This window comes from Linepithema humile, chromosome 6 (assembly GCF_040581485.1).
Source record: "Linepithema humile isolate Giens D197 chromosome 6, Lhum_UNIL_v1.0, whole genome shotgun sequence".
NCBI lineage: Eukaryota > Metazoa > Arthropoda > Insecta > Hymenoptera > Formicidae > Linepithema > Linepithema humile.
Window position 1 is genome coordinate 16060248 of NC_090133.1, and position 21992 is coordinate 16082239.

Consider the following 21992-nt stretch of genomic DNA (forward strand, 5'->3'; position numbering starts at 1 on the left):
ACAAATTTCTATCGTACAATGGCACACGCATCGCGTTATATGAAATGCAAACGATAACAGATAATGGGGATATCCGTCAATCAATGAATCGACTAACAAAACAAGGTTTCAGGAAACAAGGTTTTTCTCACGAGCGGCTGAGTATTTGCTCGTTAATCACAAAAGTGTACTGCCATCGTTCATATGAAATCTCGAAAAATCATCATGAATATTTACGCGGGGCCTTGATTAAGAGTTGTGTGAACAAGTGTCAGATGTTCTTTCCCCGAGTCTCCTCGAGACAAATTTCTCGGTTAAATTATAAGCGTCTTTGGCTGCATCTTCGAACGGAAAATAGGTGGCCAATTCTTACTTTCAAAATTGACAAATTTTGGTTCAATAATTTGATACATGAATGTATTGTTTCGTGTATGTTCCTCGTGCATTTTTCAATGCAACGGTTGAGTGTGCCTATGCATTATGCTGTCGATTCGGTGTTTTGAAAATTTACACGTGTTTCTAAGAGTAATATTATCATGTAATTACGTTTAAAATACAACTATTTTAAAGGCGTCGAGCTATGTTATCGGCGTTTCGGCTTATCCACAGTATAATCTTTTCGATTACAATAAATGCGTCGCAAAAATCTTTCATTTGCTTAAGCAAACATTTGTTGCCTCCATAAACGTATTCTAATTTAAATCTAACAGACCTGATAGCAGACACGTGGAGTAAATTAAGTAAATAAGTTTAGTTTTGAATGCACAAAATATGCGAGTATACTAAAATGTTTGATCAACGAATAATGTGTTCGAGTAGCTTCAATATATAACTTTTATATTATAAAATATCCTATATTTAAATATTAAAGAGACAAGTGTTTTATCAACAAGCAAAGTTATAGAACAAATATGTAACCAAATGTTATTTTGAGAAAAGTGTTTTTTTGGGAATTTACAAAATGAGTCAACGCTTCTATCTGCAAAATTATGAAATTGCGATACTGCCGGCCGCGCGAAAAGAACAGAAGCAAAGAATCCGATCGGTTCGTTAGAGCAGATGCGCAAACAATCTGTGTGTTTTTTACCAAAAACTATATAAAGTTTCATTAAGGTCGAAAACGATACATAAGCGTGACGAAACATGCAGATGTGACTTGGAGGCGTACGTTTGTTTTGATAGAAGCACGATGAGCGGCTTGTTGCCTCTTGAATATTCAAGGTAAAATGCTTTATGAAACATCGACGATAAAGTGCATAATCGATATTCAATGAGGAAAACTCGACATCGAATTTTGAAAATTTTTTACACAAATGCAACAAGCATGCTATTTATTAAGTATGATAATGCGAATGAAGACGAGACGCCAAATGCACTTTAAAAAGCGCTTATTAATTACTATTGATGAGTTAATAATTATTAACGAATGCCTTTACTTATAGTCGCGAAAACACTCACAAACTTGCAAATGCACCGTTTTACGCGTTGTTTAAAATGTTAAATACACAAATTGTCGGAATATGTTTAAAGAATTAACGAAAAGAAGAGTGTTTTGCACAAAGGCAACTTTGAAAGATAGTAAATGCTCGAAGTAAAATAATGAAGGTACAAATCGGCGAGGAAAATACAAGTGATCACTCTTGACTTTTGATAAGAGCTACGGTTGACAGCGCGGAAAATTACAAAACTCTAAATCGTCACGTCGAATTCATATTTTGCTTCGTCAATAGAAGCATTAATGATTGATATATACAACGTCGCTTATGAATATCGATACTTTCTTGAATGCGTAACATATACATTTATTATCATATTTGTTTCCGTGTTCTATTTTAACCGACAGCAAGACCTAAAATGAGGTGTAAATCTTTGCACAATCAAATTTTTTTTCCAACGTTTGGTACACAATGTAATTCTCTTTCTGCCTACGAAAAAATATGCGTACGTCAAATTGCGACAAATTCATGTATCGCGAGAAAGTCTGCGAATTTCGATATTCATCAAAGTGCTGTGCAGCAGTCAGTTAGCGAACGTTGCGTGTTATCGCGTCAATGTGAACCGGTTTGGCGGTTTTGATCAACAGACATCCGCTCGGTTTTCGGAGGTCCTACATACGGCAAAAAAATCCTGTACTCACCACACATCACGATTAGCTGCCGCGGCGAGAATGATGATCTAAAATTTTACGCCGCTCATAGAGCCGCGCACTATTTTTCCGACCCGCTTCCCGCGCACTGTGCCTGGTACAGATTCAGTTCCGAAATGAAGCACACTAATCTTCTCAGCAAACGTCAAACTTCCGGCACACGTTGTTCTCGCACAGATATTATCGCGGAAGCACGCAGTGTCGGCGAAGTTCGAATGTTCTCTCGGATAATCTTGAGGCTGGTCCCGTTCGTCGGCCGGGCGGAGATCCAGTCTCTTTCCACGGAGAGCCACGTGGTTCACCAAGGTCGACGAGGAAGAAACGTGTAAAACCTTCGGGCCAGGACCGCTCTTTTTGCAGTTGCTTCAGAAGTTTTCCGAGCAACTTCGAGTCGCTTCGGGAAAAAAAAAAAAAATTCACAAGCGTGCGCTTCTTCGTAGAATGCGTTGATCGGTTGAGCGACTTCTTTCCGACTCGCGTCGCCTGATATATCGCGACGCCGAGGGAGTCGTCCAGTGACGGTCGATCTTCTCAAGCGGACAGGTCGATCACAGGCAGCCCCGTGAACGAAGAAGCTCTCTCTCTCCGAGTGTCCTGACTAAGAGCAGGACCCCGACTGACCCCGCGGTGTGGCCGAGGAGGGCACGCACGGTCTTCTCGCGTGTGCGGAGGAGCGTGTGTGTTGCGTACCGCTCGCACGGCCGTCCGCAGCCTTCCCCTTACCTGCTCTGCCTCTCCTCGCCGGGTTTCACTCTTCTCTCACCTGCGCGTCCTACCTCGTGTGCTACCTGGAGGCCACGCCCATCGGCGCACGACCACGTCGGCGGTGCTCGCGGTGGTGGGGATAGGAAGAGGACGACACGCGCGCGCGTCTTCCCCCGCGCGGGCGCGGAAATCGCACATAGATCGGTGGAAACGTGCACTTATCTAACTCCCACCATCGAGCGCGACAGAGCGCCGGGAGATGCGCTCTAATTGCGGAGCGGCGTCGTCGGTCGCACGGTAGGCGGTTTTCTCCTCGCGGCGGGGAAAGGAGAGGGGCGGGGGGGTTTGGTGCTGTGCAGGTGCTGTCCCGTTGTGGGGACGGAATCCCGGGACGAATTTTCAATAGCGGATCAATTGTTCCGCGGTGGGCGACTGGAATTAACGCGCGCGGCGATTATTCCGCGCGGCGTCGTGTACACATTTGCACCTCGTCGGAATGACGCGACCCGTCTTTTCCGCGCGACACGTGCTGTGGATGGATCGTCGGATGGGTAATTAGCGGCCCCGCGACGCCCTGCGCATAAATGATTGACTGCCGCGGCATTGAGCGTTCTTGAATTAAAATTGCACTCGGCTTGTTTTGCAAGTAAAATTCCGCGGTCGCATCTGTTTGACTCGGCGGCGAGCGGCATGTGACAGATTCCGCACGCAGTGGCCGTGTGAGATTAGCTTACATAACGCTCGCTATAGATGTTGGAACGATCGCAATAACCTAATTAGTTGCGATTAATTCTTTGCGGATATAGAGATTTGAGACATCTCGAGATATAGCTAATATAAATAGTAGCAGCGGAGATTTTATTAACAACGATTATTCAGCAATCTCATTGGCGCGCATACCAATTAATTTATCAACTAAATCCAACCTAATCAAGCTTAATTAATTGATCAAAAAATGTGTTTACAATTTTAATCTATTAAACACGTCTGTAGTTTGCCGCGTTTGCTGAATTTCAACAATGCGCTATTTCGAAATTGCGTCTTCCCTATTTTTACAACTGCTGCGCTTTTAATTATTCAAAATACATTAATTATTTGTTAGAGTATGCAGCGATCACGCCACTCTTTCTAGCTTATCCAATTGCCTTCCGCCGCTTTATCCGTTTGCGCCCGACGTTTTATTTTCTGCTATCGAAAGCAGCAACGCGTATCGGAAATGCGTGGTCCACGTGGAATCTAAAGTACCATTGCGCGACGTCCATTTTAGCTCGACGCTCGGGTGCGAGACGCGATTTCACGACGCCAATAGGCATCCTCTGGTCGGCGATGCGTGCGCACGAGATATCCGCTGTTAGATTTGATTCGGCAGACCACCTCACGAGAGTAGGAGAGAGCCGAGTGCGACGGCGCCGTCGTTGGGACCGGTCTCTATTGGCTGCTCTTCTAGTGGAGTAAGGGAATATCCGTGGCATCGCACGAATCTCTCTCATCCTAGACGAGCGCAGAAGAGGGGCTTGGCGGTCTCCGCACACAGCCTCGAGAGTTAAATATATCGCGATACTGACGTGACGGCAAAGAGCTGTCAACGCGAGACTGCTGGATCTAGGTCAAGATTGTGCACTTCTTGAAGGCACCGTTTTTACATTCGTGCTTCTTATATAATAGCTAAAGAATTATTGTATCGGGCATCGTCCGCTTTTCTACTTGAAAATTGCTGCAAAAATGTGATCAGTTTGATTACGAATATGCAAGAATGTGAGCAGAAAAGAAATTGAGTTTGAATATTTTACTATAAGACTTTTATTAACTATGATAGGAGATTGTCTTATCATATTCACATTTTTCTTCTTTTTTTAAATATATATTTTTTATTCTTTAGTAAAAATATAACGTTTGCAGTAAATTTTACTTTCATGAAAAATACAGCAATTGCATTAAGCGTTTGTAATGTCAATGGTAGAAATTAAAACGTAAATGATAAGATAACAAGGATAAATGCAGCAATACGGTGATACACGGTATCGCGGAGAACAAAAAATTAGTGTAACGTAACGACCAGGAACGAAATACCAGAGTAAGGTACTTTAATTACTTTACCTCGGCAAAAAGTTCCATAATTGCTGCGCCACTATCTGGGCGCAATTTTGCAAAGTAAAAATATAACGACTTCGAAAAGTAGACTAATTATTTTTGCCACGTTGAGACATTGGACGGCTTACGATTATTTCGCGCGTCGCGCAAATATTTGATACTCACGATTCTTGCTCATTTCAAATCGAATCTCAATTAAATTCCGCAATAAAAATAATGTTTAACAATTTGATGTGCGCGCTTTTAGATGGAAACAAAGCTCGTTCCTAAAGACAGATTTTCTTCATTTTTGCTTTCTCGTCGCGCAGTGTTACATTACGAAGGGTTCAAACTACCACTTTTTTTAACACGCCGTACATTTCTAGTTTGCAACGACGCTTTCGCGTGATACGCGCTATATTTGTCTGACATATAGTCTGAGCATGGCGATTAACATGTTGCACACCTTGCAGAGATAACACTTGCTGATTAGCTTACGGCGAGTTTCCGAAGCGCGGTTAATCACGATCGGCCGGGCGAGTCATCAACTGCGCCAAGGGCTTTCATTAACCGCCGTTATCATCACCTTTGCCTTGTTATGCGCCGGATAAGATAATTCTCTGTAATTTGTAGCGCGAGAACGCACAATATAAAATTGAAAGCGGGGAGACTTGAAATAGATTGCGATCCGTCTGTCGCGAACGGGCTTAAACGTGGCGACTTTTTGTGATAAAGAGCCCTCTTTCAGACTACATCTCTTCCAAAATATATCAATGTAAAATTTAAAAAAGTGACCATTTTGTAAGAACTTTTATGAATAGGATGCATAAATTTTGCGATCAATTTTAATTTTGAAAAGAAAACGGTCGTAATGAGTTTTGGCCAACTTCGAGGCTTCGATGCGACGATTAAACACTTGCTTCGTGCTTTCATAACACATCTCTTCGTGCAAATGCGAAACTAGCTCCGCCCGTGACATGAATCGTCGCGTAGATCTCAATTGAGAGGCATTCTTCTTCTTCGTCCTATTCTCGATCCACCGCGATGCGCAATAAATGCACAGCGCGCACACAATGCGAACGGAATTAGAATTGCAATGTGTCACTGCTGGAAAACTGGGTAAAACAGCTGCACGAACAATGCGAGCGTCCACTTCCTTTATCCTGCCTCTCCCTGCCCCTCGTTACTTTTTTCTTCTTTTCCTTTCTTGCTGCTCCTAGAAAAATCATTTATGAAAGACGCATCGAGGTGCACGCATGTGTATTCACTTACTATAAATTTTTCGAATTTTCCATCATAGATAATTGTGATAGTTTTACTTATCTCATTGTCAGTTCAATAATAGCTATCGCTAGCTCGTTATTTCTTATCAACTGCAATTTTGGAATCGATAATTCGCAATAGATATATATTAAATAGAAATTGTAATTTCTTCCCGTTCTTTTTTTTTCTCGAAGGTCTTTGAATTATTATAGAAAAAAAGAATGCACGTATTGCATAATGCGATTGATAAAGTCGCGATACAGTGCTATTTGTAATAAGACGATAATAACAGAAATTACGATACGCAAGAAGTCTATAATTAGCACTGCGAATAGAGTTACAATAATATTAGGCACCGGAAAAAGTTGGTGCGAATTTTCAGATCCAAATTCAAACACTCTGAATTTTTTTGGAAAGTAATTTTATTTGACAGAGTAATCACCATTTATTTCTACAACCCTTTTCCAGCGTTTTACAAGCTTATACATTCCTTTATTGTAAAAATCTCGAGTTTTACTCGTAAAGAATGAATTAATTGCCGATTTGACTTCAGCATCATTTTTAAAATTGCTATTTGCAAGGAAGTTTGCCATTGATAAAGAAAGGTGGTAGTCAGAAGGAGATAGATCAGGACTGTAAAAAGGATGAGGCAAAACTTCCCTTCCAACATTCTTTATTTTTTGGCGAGTCATGGAAGCAACGTGAGGCCGTGCGTTGTCGTGTAAAAGAAGTACACCTTTTCTGTTCACAAGTGCCGGATGACTTTTTATGTCGAAATGGATTTTATCGATTTCTTCGCAATAAATATCTGCAGTAATTCTTTGGTCACGTGAAAGAAAGTCGACGTGAACAATACCATGCGCAGTTCACCAAACAGTTATTAAGATCTTCGGATGATTCGGTTTCGGTATTTCTGGGTCTGAATCTTGCTCGCACCATTGGCCAGATTGTCGTATATCTTCGTAAAGTACCCATTTTTGTCACAAGTTAAAATTCGATCAATAAACAGATCAATTTCAAACTGTGAGAGTAAGTTATTGCGTATTGTTAGTCTACAGTATTTGTTCTCCTCTGTCAAATAATGCGGTATCCATTTGTCCAATATTTTATGGAAACCAAAACCCTGCTCACACCATTGGCCAGATTGTCGTATATCTTCGTAAAGTACCCATTTTTGTCACAAGTTAAAATTCGATAAACAGATCAATTTCAAACTGTGAGAGTAAGTTATTGCGTATTGTTAGTCTAGTATTAGTTCTAGTTAGTTAGTATTTGTTCTCCTCTGTCAAATAATGCGGTATCCATTTGTCCAATATTTTATGGAAACCAAGTGAGTGCCTTTTTAGTCATAAATTCATTACATTGGAATACTTGTGCGACGTCTGCATATCTTTTTCGTGGGTTTGAACGCATATATTCACGCAGTTCATTATTTTCGACAGACTTTCCGCTTAAATCATTTTTGTACTGTTCTTTCGCTTCAACCAAACATTCTTCACACACACACTACAAATGCGTTTTGCTGCATTTGCTGCTGTATTTTTAAGTTTAAACTCATAGAGCATGAAAGAACGAATTTTTAACTTTTCACCATCCATCTTTAATCTCATATAAACAACGGAATATTGTAATAATTGAAAACTACACATCATGTATACCAACGATATAAGTGTAACTTTCCACTGATATCAACTTCATGCATTACACTTGCGAATTACTGACTGAAATCCGACTTCAGTTCATTGCTAACAAAAAAACCGCACAAACTTTTTCCGGTACCTAATATTGTATTTATAGAAAAAAATTCTTTACAATGAATTATTTTTTCCTAAAAACTGCAAATTAAAAAATTTTGTGAAACAATTTTCAGCGCGTTGCACTAACGACAAAAAGAAAAGATAATATCATCTGATTATTATTTTCAATAATTATTAAATATATTTCCTTGAATCTTATTTTTTAATTTATATAATTTTTATTGGATTTCAGTTTTTTGTGAAATTACTATCTTTGCATTATAAATGGAATATCAAATAAAAAGATTTAGAAACCGCAATTCTATTTGGCGAATGAAGAAATTCGTGGCAAATTAAGACATCAATGATTGCTACGATGTAGTTAAGCGCGTATGGCAAATGTCGTATTTCGTGATAAATAAACTGCTTCGAGATAGCGACCGCTTTCAACATTGTGTTCAAGGATATTGACTACGGAGTGACTTTCATAACTAACCCGCTACAAGCTGGGCTAATTACAATCTGCAATTAACATCGCGCTCTCGCGTCGACTTTGTCCGATATGGCTTAATTTGGCGTGTACAATTTACGCACTTTGCAGTTTGAAATAATATCGATAAATTTGCAGAAGTTAACATTGTGCCAAATACACCGCGTTAATTGTCGCGCGCTTCAAGGGGGGAACGCAATTACAGATAATATTGTTGTAATTGCAGCTGGAATCGCGCAATTGTTTTATATCATTTGCAACAGAAGAGGTTTGCCGCTGCCAGACTTTCTAATATTGTACTCACGCATTTGTGTGCGAACGTAGGTATATGAATATCGGATATGCGGGTAGTTTTGAAAATGAGCGAATGTTAATTTAGCCATTGCGCGATTAAAATGAAACGCACAGGCCTTATGCACAAGTACATAATTGCAGTCTGTTAATTTTTTTTCTATTTATTATTTGGTACTTTTATTTAAGATTTCCTTATCTTTTAATCTTATTTTTACTTTAAATCTTTTTTAGTTTTATTTTTACTTTAACACCGTTATCTTCTTCATCCAGTATTGATGGAGAATATTATGTCGGAGAGAAAAGCAAAAAGTAAAAGTTTCGTAGAATCCAATAACACAAAGAACTTCACGATTGCAGGGAAGAGATCGATTTTGCATCCGTTACGGAAAGGGAAAAGGGAGGTCGGTTTGCGGTTATATGTAGATCGAGTACACACACGGGAAGACAAGAATAAATCGTTCTCAAATAATACGCTATGCTGAAACTTTGTTCGTACCATGTGAAATATTTCTATTATATTATTGAAATTATATGTGTCAAAGTCTAAAGAGAATTTCAATAGTATATTGCACAATGTAATTGAACATCTGTTTAAAATATTTATCTCGAAATCTTCTTTGAAGATACTTACTCGTAAAGAAAAATACTCGCTTGTTACGTAAAATTAATAAAACTTTAAAATTTACGCCTTTCACTTATAAAATAATTGTAATAACCACAAAATCTAAAACAAATTTTTTGTCACACTTTAAAATTTACTTTGTACATAATATACATAATTAGAAAATAAATAAATGCAGAAAGGAAGTCAATGTTTTCGGTAGATAATTGCGAACAACTAGAGAATTTGCAAAAGGACTTGGTCGCACAATAAGTTCACTCGTTTTACTATGCAAAATTTTAATGTGCTTTGAAATAACAATTAAATAAATTTAAAACAACTGTTACGCACTGACAGACAGTCATTCACAAGTTTCCCGCGCACGGTCGTCCCGTTATCGCGAAACTTTTGCTCTGAACGTTTACACAATGTATCGCATTCCGCCATTCATATCTACGAAGTGATAACTACCGGGAGCGCGACAAAGTTTGGAAGGAAGAGGGCGTCTCCCGATGGAAAGTATCGGCAAAGTGACGGAAAGTGATGTCGAGCCGGGCCGCGGGAAATTTTGGGCGACGCCTACTTCTTTAGAAAAAAACCGATCGTTGCGACATTCTTCCGCGAAAGAAGAAAAAGAAGTGACATGCCCGTTACGTTAACCGCTCCGGTGCGGCGCCTCGTCTTTGTGAGACGCGGAAGCATGAATGAACCGTTCACGCCACACGGACTTTCCCGCCATATCGGTCGATGAGGATGCGCGAAATCTCTCTCTCCTTGAAAACCTCGACCGAAATCGAGGCGAAGGAAGGCAAAATTACACACGATCTCGTCGCGGGTACAGTGAATTGAAAAAGTGAAAACTGCCGTAGCGAAGGAGCGTGCGATCGTATCTTCCTTCGCCGTCTAATCACTTTGTCGATTTTAACGCGAGCGAGGTTTAACATAACCGCAAGTCATCGTGCAAAATGATTGTACGATTCGAAGACATTTGTTTCGCTTTTACATGAGAATCCGTGTGAGAAACGATCTTGGGCCGGAGTGTACACGACTGTCTTTTCCAACCAGACGAGGACGTCCTTTGTTGCGCGTAAGTGCGGCGGCACTTGCGGCCGATGCGTGACGCTTCGCCTTGTTCCTCTCGCGGCTCTGCGGCGGATCGCACCGTTGCGATTCCACGCCGCTTTCGCAACGACACGGGAAGTTTCGCAATTCCGCCATTGCCCGGGCGGCCCAAAATGATTCAAGCTACGCCCCTCGTGCCAATTCCGGACGCCCTCGTTTACCAGACTTGTGTGACCGGAAATCTTAAGAGGAACGTCTCCTCTCTTCTCTCCCGAGATGAAGTATCTCGGGCGAAGGGGAAATCATTCACAATTGTCCGTCGTACACGCGGTCGGTCTTGCATGTGCGAGCCCGTTCTCAAAGGATCAATGCGCGACGTTTTTGCCCGAATTTGGGTCATTCGGTCAGAATTTGTGAATGGCTCTTTTTTTTATATTTTAGTAATTTTATATAACCGCAAATTGTGCTTGCTGTTCTATTCGACCGCTTCTTTTCAGATCAAATTGCAAATTTGTTTTTTGCTCTCATCGATTGAAATGAAGAACTTGTGTAGCCGGAATTGAATTATTTATCGGCTTATTAGTGGCGATCTGTTAATTCCTACCGTAAAATCTCGAGAGCGCAGTTAAAATATTCGGGCTGGGCCTACTAAAAGAAAAAGCGCCGCGGACCGAGCGAGCGGAGAGCAATTCCGATGATAACTACCGCTCGTTAACATAGCGGCACCCTGTAATAAACCTTCGCGGCCCGGTATACGATCGAGATTTGTCTCGGGTTGTAGTCCTTAATTTCTCGCCGCGATCCGCTAAATCGCTCCGAAACGAAACTTCCGTTGCAGGTGCAAGCGGGAATGTTCAATAAGCTCAACGGCGGTGGAGAGAATGTTAAGTGACAAGGAGAGTGATTAGTAAATGCGATTTAATTTTCGATCGCGTGGCGTAAACGCGTTCGGTTTCAATTTCTCAATTTAAACTCGGATCTGCTTCGCGTGTAATTATGTTTTTTTTTTCTGAACGTAGCATCTACTTCTGCATACGCAAATTGTTGAATGGATGAGAAAAATTTGCCGCGTGTTTGTGTAACTTTAGAAACTATTCTTGTGAGAATGAAATTTTTGCACAAAAAATGCAACAATAATTAACGAACCGAAATGCAGAATTTTTTGCAATAAGTCATTTGAGGTTTTCACGTAATTACCGTATTAAAATCACGAATAAATTTATCGCTTCTTTTTTTCCGCACGACACAAGCGATCTCCGAAACAGAGAAAACAACCGTCCGTAATGACCGGTTTCGAGCGTTCAGTCGAACGCGGTGAGACGCTGTGTGCCAGTCAAACTCGAATCCTTATCTTCGGCGAGCAGAGCTTCCTGAAGTTGCGCAGCGCCAATTACATTCCCGCCTTATCTCGGCGTTATATATATATGTTTACCATAAGCGAAGGGACGGCACTTTCGTAGCAGGTGTAAGCTGAATCGTCGCACGAGTAGGAGATTTAAGGGGAAAGCGGGGGCGCGAGTGTGGAGTGGGGCGGTAATTAACCAGCACGAGTAATTATGAGGACTCGCGGAGGAGGAGGCAGGAGACGGGAGGGGAAGGGGCGAACGCTGACATGCCGAGAACGTACGGATAACATGTTGCAATCCGGTCGCTCTTGTCGATTCCCGTTAGCTTCCTGGGACCGCCTGAGTCAACCCGAACTCGTTGCACCACTTGTCGCGTGTCTCTCGTGTACGCGCGCGTATGCGCCTGGCGAGCGGCTGTAGATTTCACGTATTCGAACTCCTTCTGACAAACTCTGCCCGACAAAGCTGCCGTGCGATGCAAAATATACGGGCGAAGAGAGCAGGTTTCACTTCCCGCTTCACCTCCCCTCTTCTCGGCGCGGCTCGCGATGATTTCCGACATTATCGAACGCCTTTCGCAGTTCCTTCTGATAACGAATTATGTATATGCAATTTATACGTTTAATGACTGTGTTGATTCAACTCTGTCGATCATAAGTCATTCGACGTGGTCATAAATCAGAGGAACATTATATTTCCGAATCGTCCGATATAAAAGATCGGCGTCGTTTAAATTCAGAATGTAATAACGATGATAAATAAAATCTCCGTACGAGAGAGGGTGCCGCGCGCACTGCGTGTGTTCCGAATTCGTACATAAAGTTTCGCGGGCGAATTGTGGGATTCGTTGCACGAAGTGCGTCCCCCTCTCTCATTTGAATTTGTAATCTTTTATTCGCGCATCGAGGAGTCCCTCGGCCGGCGGGGACGCTCGGCCACCTGCGCTCATCTTTCGCTGCCAAGATTAAGTGAGTGGTTTCGTTAATGCTTAAAGATTGTTTCATATTCGCTTCGCGCGAACACTGAAATTTTCGGGGGGGCAGGAAATTAAAATCGATTTTGCGCTTACTTTGATACACGGTTACGCGCTTTATTTATCGTACTTTTTTTATCTTTTTCTTATTTGACGAAAAAAAAGGCAGAGAGTAGCATGTATGTATTTTATTTTCCAACGCTAAATTAGATGGAATTATTTTGGTATTTCGTTCTTATTTTGCACTTTTACGCATTTGTATAAATTTTACCAATGATAATTCTTGACTAATTCTATTATATTTATAGAAAAAAATTAATTTTTAAACAATAGATATCTATGTATAAAATTGTTAAGAAAAACGTTAAATTTCGATCCGTTCGTGAATCTTCTATAATATTTGACGTGTTAAAAGCTTTGTCGCCTAAGTCGTCGGCGATCACTGAGTATATTGGTATTTATAAGCGCTAACGCGCATAGTTGCCGCTGGTCGTCGCGACTAACATTTGTTTTCAGTTTCACGGCGTATATACTTATATCGCGTGATTCAATAGCGACCAATAGCGAGAGTAAACATCGACTGTGTTTACCTTCCCCGCGGATCCCGCGTCCTAAGGCACCGGGCTACACGAATTCCTCAGCGCGATGCGAGTCAGTAACCGAGATAGACCCGATCGGTGCGAAAGGTAGAGGTTTCTCTCTGTCTTGGACATTTTCATTACGTGAATAGTTTTGTTTCCTTGCCACGTACAAATTGGCCAATGCGAGGGAATATCGAAGGCGCGTTATCAAAGATTCTCTTGAAAGATTCGTGTAAAAAATTAGAAACATTAAATTAGATTTTTGAATAAAGTTGTCTAATGTACTTTATATATATAATAGTTGTTAATGTGTGGTTACATATATATTATAGTTTTGAATTCTATCGTTTTGGATAAAGTGTTGTACGTATATAGATATAAAATTAACAATCTAGACAACGAATCGATCTAGAAAACACGGCATTTTAATTACAGAGCTCCAGGGATGATCGCATAGAAGAGCCGATCGATCTGATCGATCACTGCTGGCGTTCTCCAGAAGAATGGACTCGGTCTGTTACCCGGGTGCGTTCCTAAAATCTACCAGTCACGCTCAGTCAGAGGCGCGTGCACGAAGGATGCACCTAAGGATGCACCAACCGGAACGGGCGTCCAACACACGTTTGCGCGCGGGAACAACCGACTTCCCTTCCCCTCGGCAAAAAAAGGTAAGCGAATCCGTCATTGGCGTACGTTACGTATTTTCTAGTGCGACCGTATATCGATGCAAGATCCGAAGAAATCGGGAATCACGACGGCAACCTTGCTCGAAGAATCTCTATCTTCGAAGTTGCTTGTAAATGCATTTTGATTCAGAAATTATTTGCACCATGCTTATTTTTTCTAATAAATATTTCGCGCAAAAAACAAAAAATAATATATTGTGCGCAAGAAAAGTTTATTCCCGGGTGGATACAGTTTTATGAAAGAAGTTATGTTCACGCAGGACGTCGCGCGACAAATACAAATTGAAAAGTATCGCCGTAGCTGTAAAGAGAAGTTTTTCGCTAAAAGAGATTTCGAGTTATTATCGATCACTGTGTGCCGTCGTCACGTTCAATATCAGCCGAATTGCTTCGGCATCTTCTTGCAATTTCACATGCGTATCTGTATAGGCAGTGATTACGCCAATGCTTGGTGAGCACGCGACTCTGGCACACGCCGGCACGCGCCACGTTTCTCACGGAGAGCACGCGCCTCTCGCTCACTCTGCATCTCACTCCCTCCCTCAATCTCTTACTCCCGCACTTCGTTCCTCCCTACTTTCTATCTCTCTCCCCCTCGTCACTTTCTTGCTTCTTGCCAAGCTCAAATGCACTCTGCTCGCACTTGCTATTTCGCACTCCTATTTCGCATCCTGCGCACCCTCTGTACCGCGCGCTATTCTTTCCTTATCTCCCTCTCTCGATCTCGCGATTTTATCTCTTCTCGCAGCGATCGCTAGAGCGCTTCTTTGTTGCGTTCTCCGCTGTTTTGTTTTTCGCACACCTCCGACCTTACGCGCGACATACGCTCGCTTCTGTTCCGACTTCCTCTCTTGCTTTCTCTTTTATCTCCTCTGCTGTTCTTTCCGTAAGTTAATCTCCCATTCAGCGCGTACTATGTTTTCTGCCTTTCACGTTTTCCTTCCCCGTCGCCTCTCGTACGATATCTTTGTGTGCGTCTTATTCCTTTTGACGTCTTCACACGTGGCCTATCTTCTGCCGTGTGAAATATGTATTTTTCGCCGACTTGAATTTATTGCAGTCGGGTTCGCAGTCGTAATTTGTCGAGAGTCCTCTACGGCTATTTTTGAAAGGAGAGATCGCGCTTTTGCCGTGTTGCAATTATATAACCGCACGCAGCAGTCGTATATTACGCACACTTGTACACATATGCGGAAAATGTTATAAGCACATCGCTTGATTTATGCGAGCGGTATTATGCGGTTTGAAAAATTACAGTAGAATAAACTTTTTGATATTCTTCTGTTTGATTGTTTTTGTTTCTCAGAGTCGCGCAATGTATATCAATTAATTTTGTTTTATATTTGAACGGCATGTGTGTACGGGGCGTATCAAAAGTCACGTGTCTCCTTAGTTATATGTTCTTTACGATAGAAAGCTTTGGAATTTTTCTCTTGGAAAAAAATGATTGCGACCAAACTATTAACTTATTACGGAAACGTACAAACATACTTGAAAGCAACACTTGAGAAAATTGTAAAAATGACATCACAAATGATATACGAAAGTAAATTGCAAGTTCTACTGAACGTTTGTCGGATTCGATTCGCGAGGATGTCATTGCCGCATCCTCGCTTTGTAGTGCAACATGCATTATTCAGTAGGCGGGTTCGCGCGAATGACACGTTCTACGTATCGCTTACGTACCTGCTGCTTGTATACAGGATTTTCAAGTACGATTTTGAATCTGTTTTCTATACGAAATTATTAAATTCGCACTAATCGTGTATTCATATCTTCTCGCGCAGTCTGATTTATTTGAGCGATTCATATACTTTAGAAAATATTTATAACGCATAATCGTTAACACGTTCAACTCATTTTTAAGCTATATGTGCATATTATATGATAAAAAAAAATAAAAGTATATATAAAAATCGTGTATAGATAGAAAAATCTCTATAAAAATCTGCTACAGTATTAGTTATAAAAGTTTCTCACATCAGATCGTCATTCGGGATTAGAAAAGTGAGGAATTTCTAGCGTAACGGCTAACTTGGATAAACCGATTTTTGATGAGCCTGTATATAGGGCGGTGTATATCGCTTTGACGTCACGACGCGCCGCGTACACGCACGCGTGCGTGTGCAAAGCGAAGAAGCAGCTGCACGCCCAACGGTCGTATACGCCCGCACACGCTTCGCGGAGAAGGGCGATTAAATAAAATGAGGAGCGGAAAACGAGGAAGAGCCGCGTACGTGTGAAGGCGGGTTAATGTCTGGCCGATAGCCCGGAAGTTCTAACGGTGTTACACCGACACTTGAATACTTCGATTGTATGCCAAAGTACCGCGACGCATCGCTTTCGCGCGAATGCTTTCAGCATTAATATTTCGCTTCGTTAATAGCAAACATTCATTAATTTGATTATATTTTTTATGGAATTTATAGCATAAAGCTTGTATTATATATTATTATTATTTGTGTATAATTCTTTTAAAAAAACGACAAAGAAAGAACTGCGCTTTTAGTTCACGGCTTTTTTTGTTGTTGCTTATTATCATTATTCTACATTATTAACACTAGAAAATCAAAGCCTTCAAAATGACGGATTTCAAATTTTGTATTTTTAATTACAGAAATGATGAAAGTGCTTTTATCGGAATGTACGATGATTTTTGTCGAGATAAAAGAATGATTGTATATGCCAATTTATTTTTCACATCAACCACTCTAATTTCAAAGTTCTGTATATACTTAAATATATCCCAACGTACTTATTCTAGTGTTAAATTGCTATGGAAATGCTATGAAAGCTTTCGTGTATGAAACGTTTTGATGCTTTCGAGTGAGTTCTGCCTTTGCGAAGTGATTCTTACACGACTTGCGAGGATCTATTGTATTTTTCAGAATGTGAAATTTTACTATAACTACTATAACTCTATAATTATAAGGGAAGCGATTCTCTTTTACGTAGTCTCTTTACGAAGTGCGTCGTACAATCGCAAAAACGATCGAATACGAACTCGGCGGACTTCAAACGGACTTGAAGTCTGTCGAGTCAAACCGACGACGGGAGCCGGTTAAAAGTCGGCTCGTCGCGGCTGGGAACACCTGGTCTGAAGACTGCCATGTAGGTGGGAGCTAGCGAGTGTAGCGGTGGCCGTTCATCCCCAGCAGGATGATTAAATGAAGTATCACGATTCACGAAGGAGACCAACCGTGGAAACGCTATTGCAACCCCTATGTTGTCCAGAAATTTTAGACAAAAGGCCGCTCGGGTTAAACCGGATCAAAGAGAGTCAATCGCCCAAGTTGACCCGTAGCGGTGACACGCCACCCAATTTGTCACTTAAAAACAAATACGTCGCGTTCGATTGCAGGACGATCATCTGCCTCGGATCTCACGGCTGCGACGAGAAAATTAGCCCGCATCGAAACAAAAAAAAAACGCGCGGAGTTAACTGGAAGGATTAAAACTCGAGAAGATCCCCGAGGCGCCCCGCCGTACAAACGAATGCAATTTAAATTATTAATCGCGTCACATAGTCGAGCGCCAGGCGAAATGTGGGAGTATCAAGATAACGAGTTTAACACATTAGCATTAACCTTAATAATTGTCCGTTTTGAATTGAGATCCACGCGAGGGCTATAAAGGAATAATTATCGCGACGCCGGCATCATTTTCGCCTACTTGACGGGGCGCTCTTCATACATACGTCATCACTTTACGGCCGGTCACTAAAATATACGATATTATCTTCACATTTGTCCACTCGCGGCACCGAGCGACTTTATTGCCGCTAGAAACGCCAGCCTCGAGGAACAATGGGATAAGTGTACACATCGGATGATTTGTTGCCTAGTCGTAAACCGTGTGTCTACTCTTAGCATTTACACCTGCGTTCAACCAACATCTACATTCTACATCTACGCTTGTCGAATCAAGCACATATCGCGCATCCAAGCGCATCCATATTGCGCGATATTATGATTTTTCGAATAGAATTCGTAATTTTGAAAGTGATTGAAAAATGGAACTCTCGATTCTTTCATTCTTTCGATTTTGAATCGTTACGAAATTATTAATCAGAAGTATATCGGATGAAAAGAGAATCGAATAATCTCTCTCTCTCTCTCTTCTGATGCTTTTCAGTAAAATAGAATAAAGTGGCTGACATTTAGAATATTAAGAGAATCAAAAAATTGATATACAATAATTTTTTTTTGAAGACAGATATTTTTTTTTTTTTTAAATCGTTAGTCTGCAATAAGTCCACGCGTGTAGATGCGCCGCGATAAGAAAGATGGTTTGATGCACTCTCATTTTCCATGCATCAAACAAAGAGGATCGGAGAAGAGAAGAGGAGCGATCCGACCGCTCCTCTACGTCGTCATTCGGTCAGACCACTCTCTCGATACACGAAGAAGCGTAATTGTGGCATTTAATAAAGAAATGACACGAGATATTCGGGCCACACGATACACTCGCATAAGTGCACGAGTATGGGCTCGCCTTGTATTTACGAGCGCGCGCTGTCGCAGGCAGGGAAGGGAAAAATTGGTCGCGGTGTCCATCCGAGAGGACGCGTGTAAAGGATAATTAATGTCCGTCCTCGCTTCTTGTAATCTCCGGTCTTGCTCCTCGCGTCTCTTTCTTTCTCTCTCTCTCTCTCTCTCTCTTTCTCGCTCTTATAATCTATGTTACCGGCGCGGCGAAGGATGATTGGCGGTGACTTCGTGTCGGTGCATTTGAGATAAATTGATGCTTCAGAAGTACAATGGTTAGCTCGAGATGTGCTTTCTAATCGGTAACGATGTTTGTCACGATTACCGAGGAGTGAAAATGCCGTTTTACGGTATTATTATTTCTGAACAATATTAAAATTTAAACAACACCGAAAAATGTTAAAATTGAAAGCTTTATATTTTACGTATAATTAAAATTATTTTCGAACTGATTTTAAATAATATTAGAGGCGCAGAGTTTATCGTCCGGGATAATAGCGGCTAGGGATTAATCGGGAAAATCCCGGAAGGACGAATCCCGGAATGCCCATCAGAGGCACGCGACTGGCACACGACGCCCAGCGAGGGTGCGCATAAGGTGCCCTTTTTTCGGACCGTCCTTCGCGAGTTAGTGTGCGGTGTGCGTCTGCGTATGCCGCTATGCTCGAGGAGCCGTAGTGGTTATTCGGTGTCATCTGGCAAGCAGAGAAGCCGGCAAACCCCGAAAACACATGGGTGTTTTGTGTCGTCGTGTGCGCTTCTACTTATAACGCGAGTCTGTACGCGTCGACATAACGGTCGGATCAGCCGATTCGAATCGATATACCGTAGCGTGCAGTGCGCGAGGAAGAGAGAACGCTGCGAAAGCGAAGGAAGTTCCGCTCGTTTATATTTAGCTTAATTTTAACACGCGACGATTGCAAATTTATTCGATATTATCTTATCGATACATTTAAAAAAAAATTTTAAACTTATATCGAAATTTTATTGGTAAAATTAAGATCGAGAGATACATACGATATTTCTCGATATTGTCAATTTTTATATTGCTTCATTTTATTACAAAAAATAATTGAAGACTAATAAGAAAAATTCATGTAATTATATTTGATTCTCACGATCTACAGTGTTTTACAAATATCAGAACTGTCTACTCTTGTTTCTACAGTAAGCTGTTATTTTTCGCGAACGTTATTTGTCGTTGTGGAGTAGCAAACGATATGTCCGCGCGATACGCTTCGCTGATCTCTCTTTCTCTCTCTCTGTCCTTTCTTTGGAGCAGTTAATCAGTTAACCGCACACACGCGGCAAACCAATACGATGCGCCCGATGGGTTTTAATGCCCTAATTGAAAGAGGCTGATGAGCCACGGCACTCTCGACCGGGGAATTGGGATAATCGTATAACTTGCCGGAACGATGAAAAAGGTACAAATGAGGAAACGGAATGGCTGGTATGGAACCTCATTTCATTTGACTGCGTTCGATTTAATTTTTAATTAACATCACCATATGTTGTACCCTGATTCGGCCATGTCTGTTGGCTGCGATTTCGGGACATGTGCCGCGAATCTCACAATAATGCGGTATGCTGAATTTAAATAATGAGATTATTGTGTAACATCAAGTTGCACGTATAAGAATATTTAAAAAGTTTAAATTGGAGAATAAAACTTTATAAAAGTTTATTAAAATGCGAAGCTTTAGATGTACATTTGAATACATATCAATATAGTAGAGTTATTTTAATAACGATTTAATATTGTATATCTATTTTATTTTTGTTATTCGTGTAAAGGAAAACGTGACGCACAAATAAGAATAATGTTTTAATAATATAATATTTTTTACATAAAACTTTTGTTATGGATTCCTAGCAATTGAGTATGTTATGAAAAATATTCGCACGCTTCAAAGGGAAAAAATGTGAGGAAAAAAAAACAAAGACGGATGTTTTCGTACGCTGAAAGAAAGAAATCGAAGCATCGTACGCCGATAATCATTGGGGTCCGACGCAGCCGCTGAGGAAGCGATTAACGATTCGATTATGCTTTCTCTATCTTTTTTTTCTTCTCGCTTTCTCGCCGCGTCGTGGGTGGCGATCTTGCAGCATCCATGCGATGCATATATATCCATTACATACGTAATTACTAATATATTCCATATCAGAATAGTCTTCCAACGATATATTTTTCAATTATTTGCAAAATGTTCTTTATCTCAAAACAATTAAACAGGGATTAATTTTTTTATTTCCCTTTCTGATATAATTACTTTAGTAAATGCTAAGCCATTAATAAAATTTCTATTAAAAAAAGAAAAGATTCTGCAATTCTATAATCACATTATTGATGAAATTCTACAACAAAGTCCACAAGAACTTTTACAAATTTTTTATCGATATTTTTACAATAAAATTTTTGCTGAGCAAACTGATAAGGGATATAAAAGGTTCCATTTATGACTCTCGTCATGTATAACAACGATTACAAAATATTGAGGACCAGTTTTTCATCAGCATGACTTTCGCGATATCGAGCACGACTCGTATTTTCCGCAAAAAAATTTTGTACACGTCTTAATTGGACGCGATCGTTTTTGGGTTGCGGTAGTTAATGAGCGGATTAAAGGAAATACGCTGCATTTCAAGTGTAATAATTCAGCCAGCAAGGTCGAATCATCTCCCGCTCGAGACGAAGTGTTAGCGACGTGATCGGAATCAAAGATAAAGATGAGAAAAGCAACTTAACAATTTTTGTTAATCTCGACATGGCTTGATTTGACATGGCATCTTTCTAAAAATATTTATTAACAATACTATTAAGTAATTTTTAAAGTTGATGATTGACTCATTTTGCATTATGAAAATAGTTGTAACTGTATGCATTTCAAATAAAATTAGCTTTATATAAAAAATTTTGCTATAAAAAAATTATTATACAATTTTCTCAAACTTCTTATTTAATTTTAAAATACAAATTATTTAAATAAATATTATTTATCTCAACAGTTTAAGTTTGATCGATTATATTTCGATACGATTGATACTCCGTGGCCTTAATTATCAATGTGATTATTTTAGCACGGAAGTACAATTATGATAAAATTTATGTGTACACGAAATCGTCGTTTATCTCCTTTGCGCAGCATCTGCTATACGCTTCGTTTATTGTATAATAATTGTTACAATACCGGTATTACGAAGCGTCCGCTTTATTTGGATGTAAATCAGCGAAAGAAGTGAAAGGGCAGGTATCAAGAAAATGGTTTTGCCATGCAAATCGTGTTTGCATCGTTGCTCTTAACGTGACATCTGCGCGAAATGAAATGGAGACATCTCGATAACGACGTCATCCCGTTTTCATACGTTCGAACGGTTGCGCATCGAGAGAAAGGTGCGCCTAAAAAAGTATGCAATTTCGTCAAATGACATTTTCTACCAATTCGCGTTTCTTTAAAACGTCACACTAACACCAAGTTATTACATACATATGTTAGAATATTTTGTTTTCTTATTAACTCTTGCGTAAATTTGGAAAAATAAGGCCTTAGAAAAATATTTTATTAGAATAGT

The 21992-nt window shown here is 40.5% G+C and overlaps 1 protein-coding gene and 1 long non-coding RNA gene across 9 annotated transcripts in view; one reads left to right on the plus strand and one right to left on the minus strand.

The window, feature by feature from the left end:
* LOC105676912 (uncharacterized) overlaps positions 1 to 3039 on the minus strand; it is a 29856-nt gene extending 26817 nt beyond the window's left edge. Inside the window, exon 1 of the mRNA XM_012375145.2 lies at positions 2117 to 3039. Within this exon, the coding sequence (XP_012230568.1) occupies positions 2117 to 2123 (7 nt within the window). The 5' untranslated portion in view covers positions 2124 to 3039. The remainder of the gene's footprint in view (positions 1 to 2116) is intronic.
* The window catches only part of LOC105670434 (uncharacterized), a 139786-nt gene that overhangs the window by 69371 nt on the left and 48423 nt on the right, over positions 1 to 21992 (plus strand). For all 8 annotated transcript variants that reach the window (XR_010890836.1, XR_010890837.1, XR_010890830.1 and 5 more), the window contains one exon: positions 13682 to 13914. This is a non-coding gene — a long non-coding RNA (uncharacterized lncRNA). The remainder of the gene's footprint in view (positions 1 to 13681; positions 13915 to 21992) is intronic.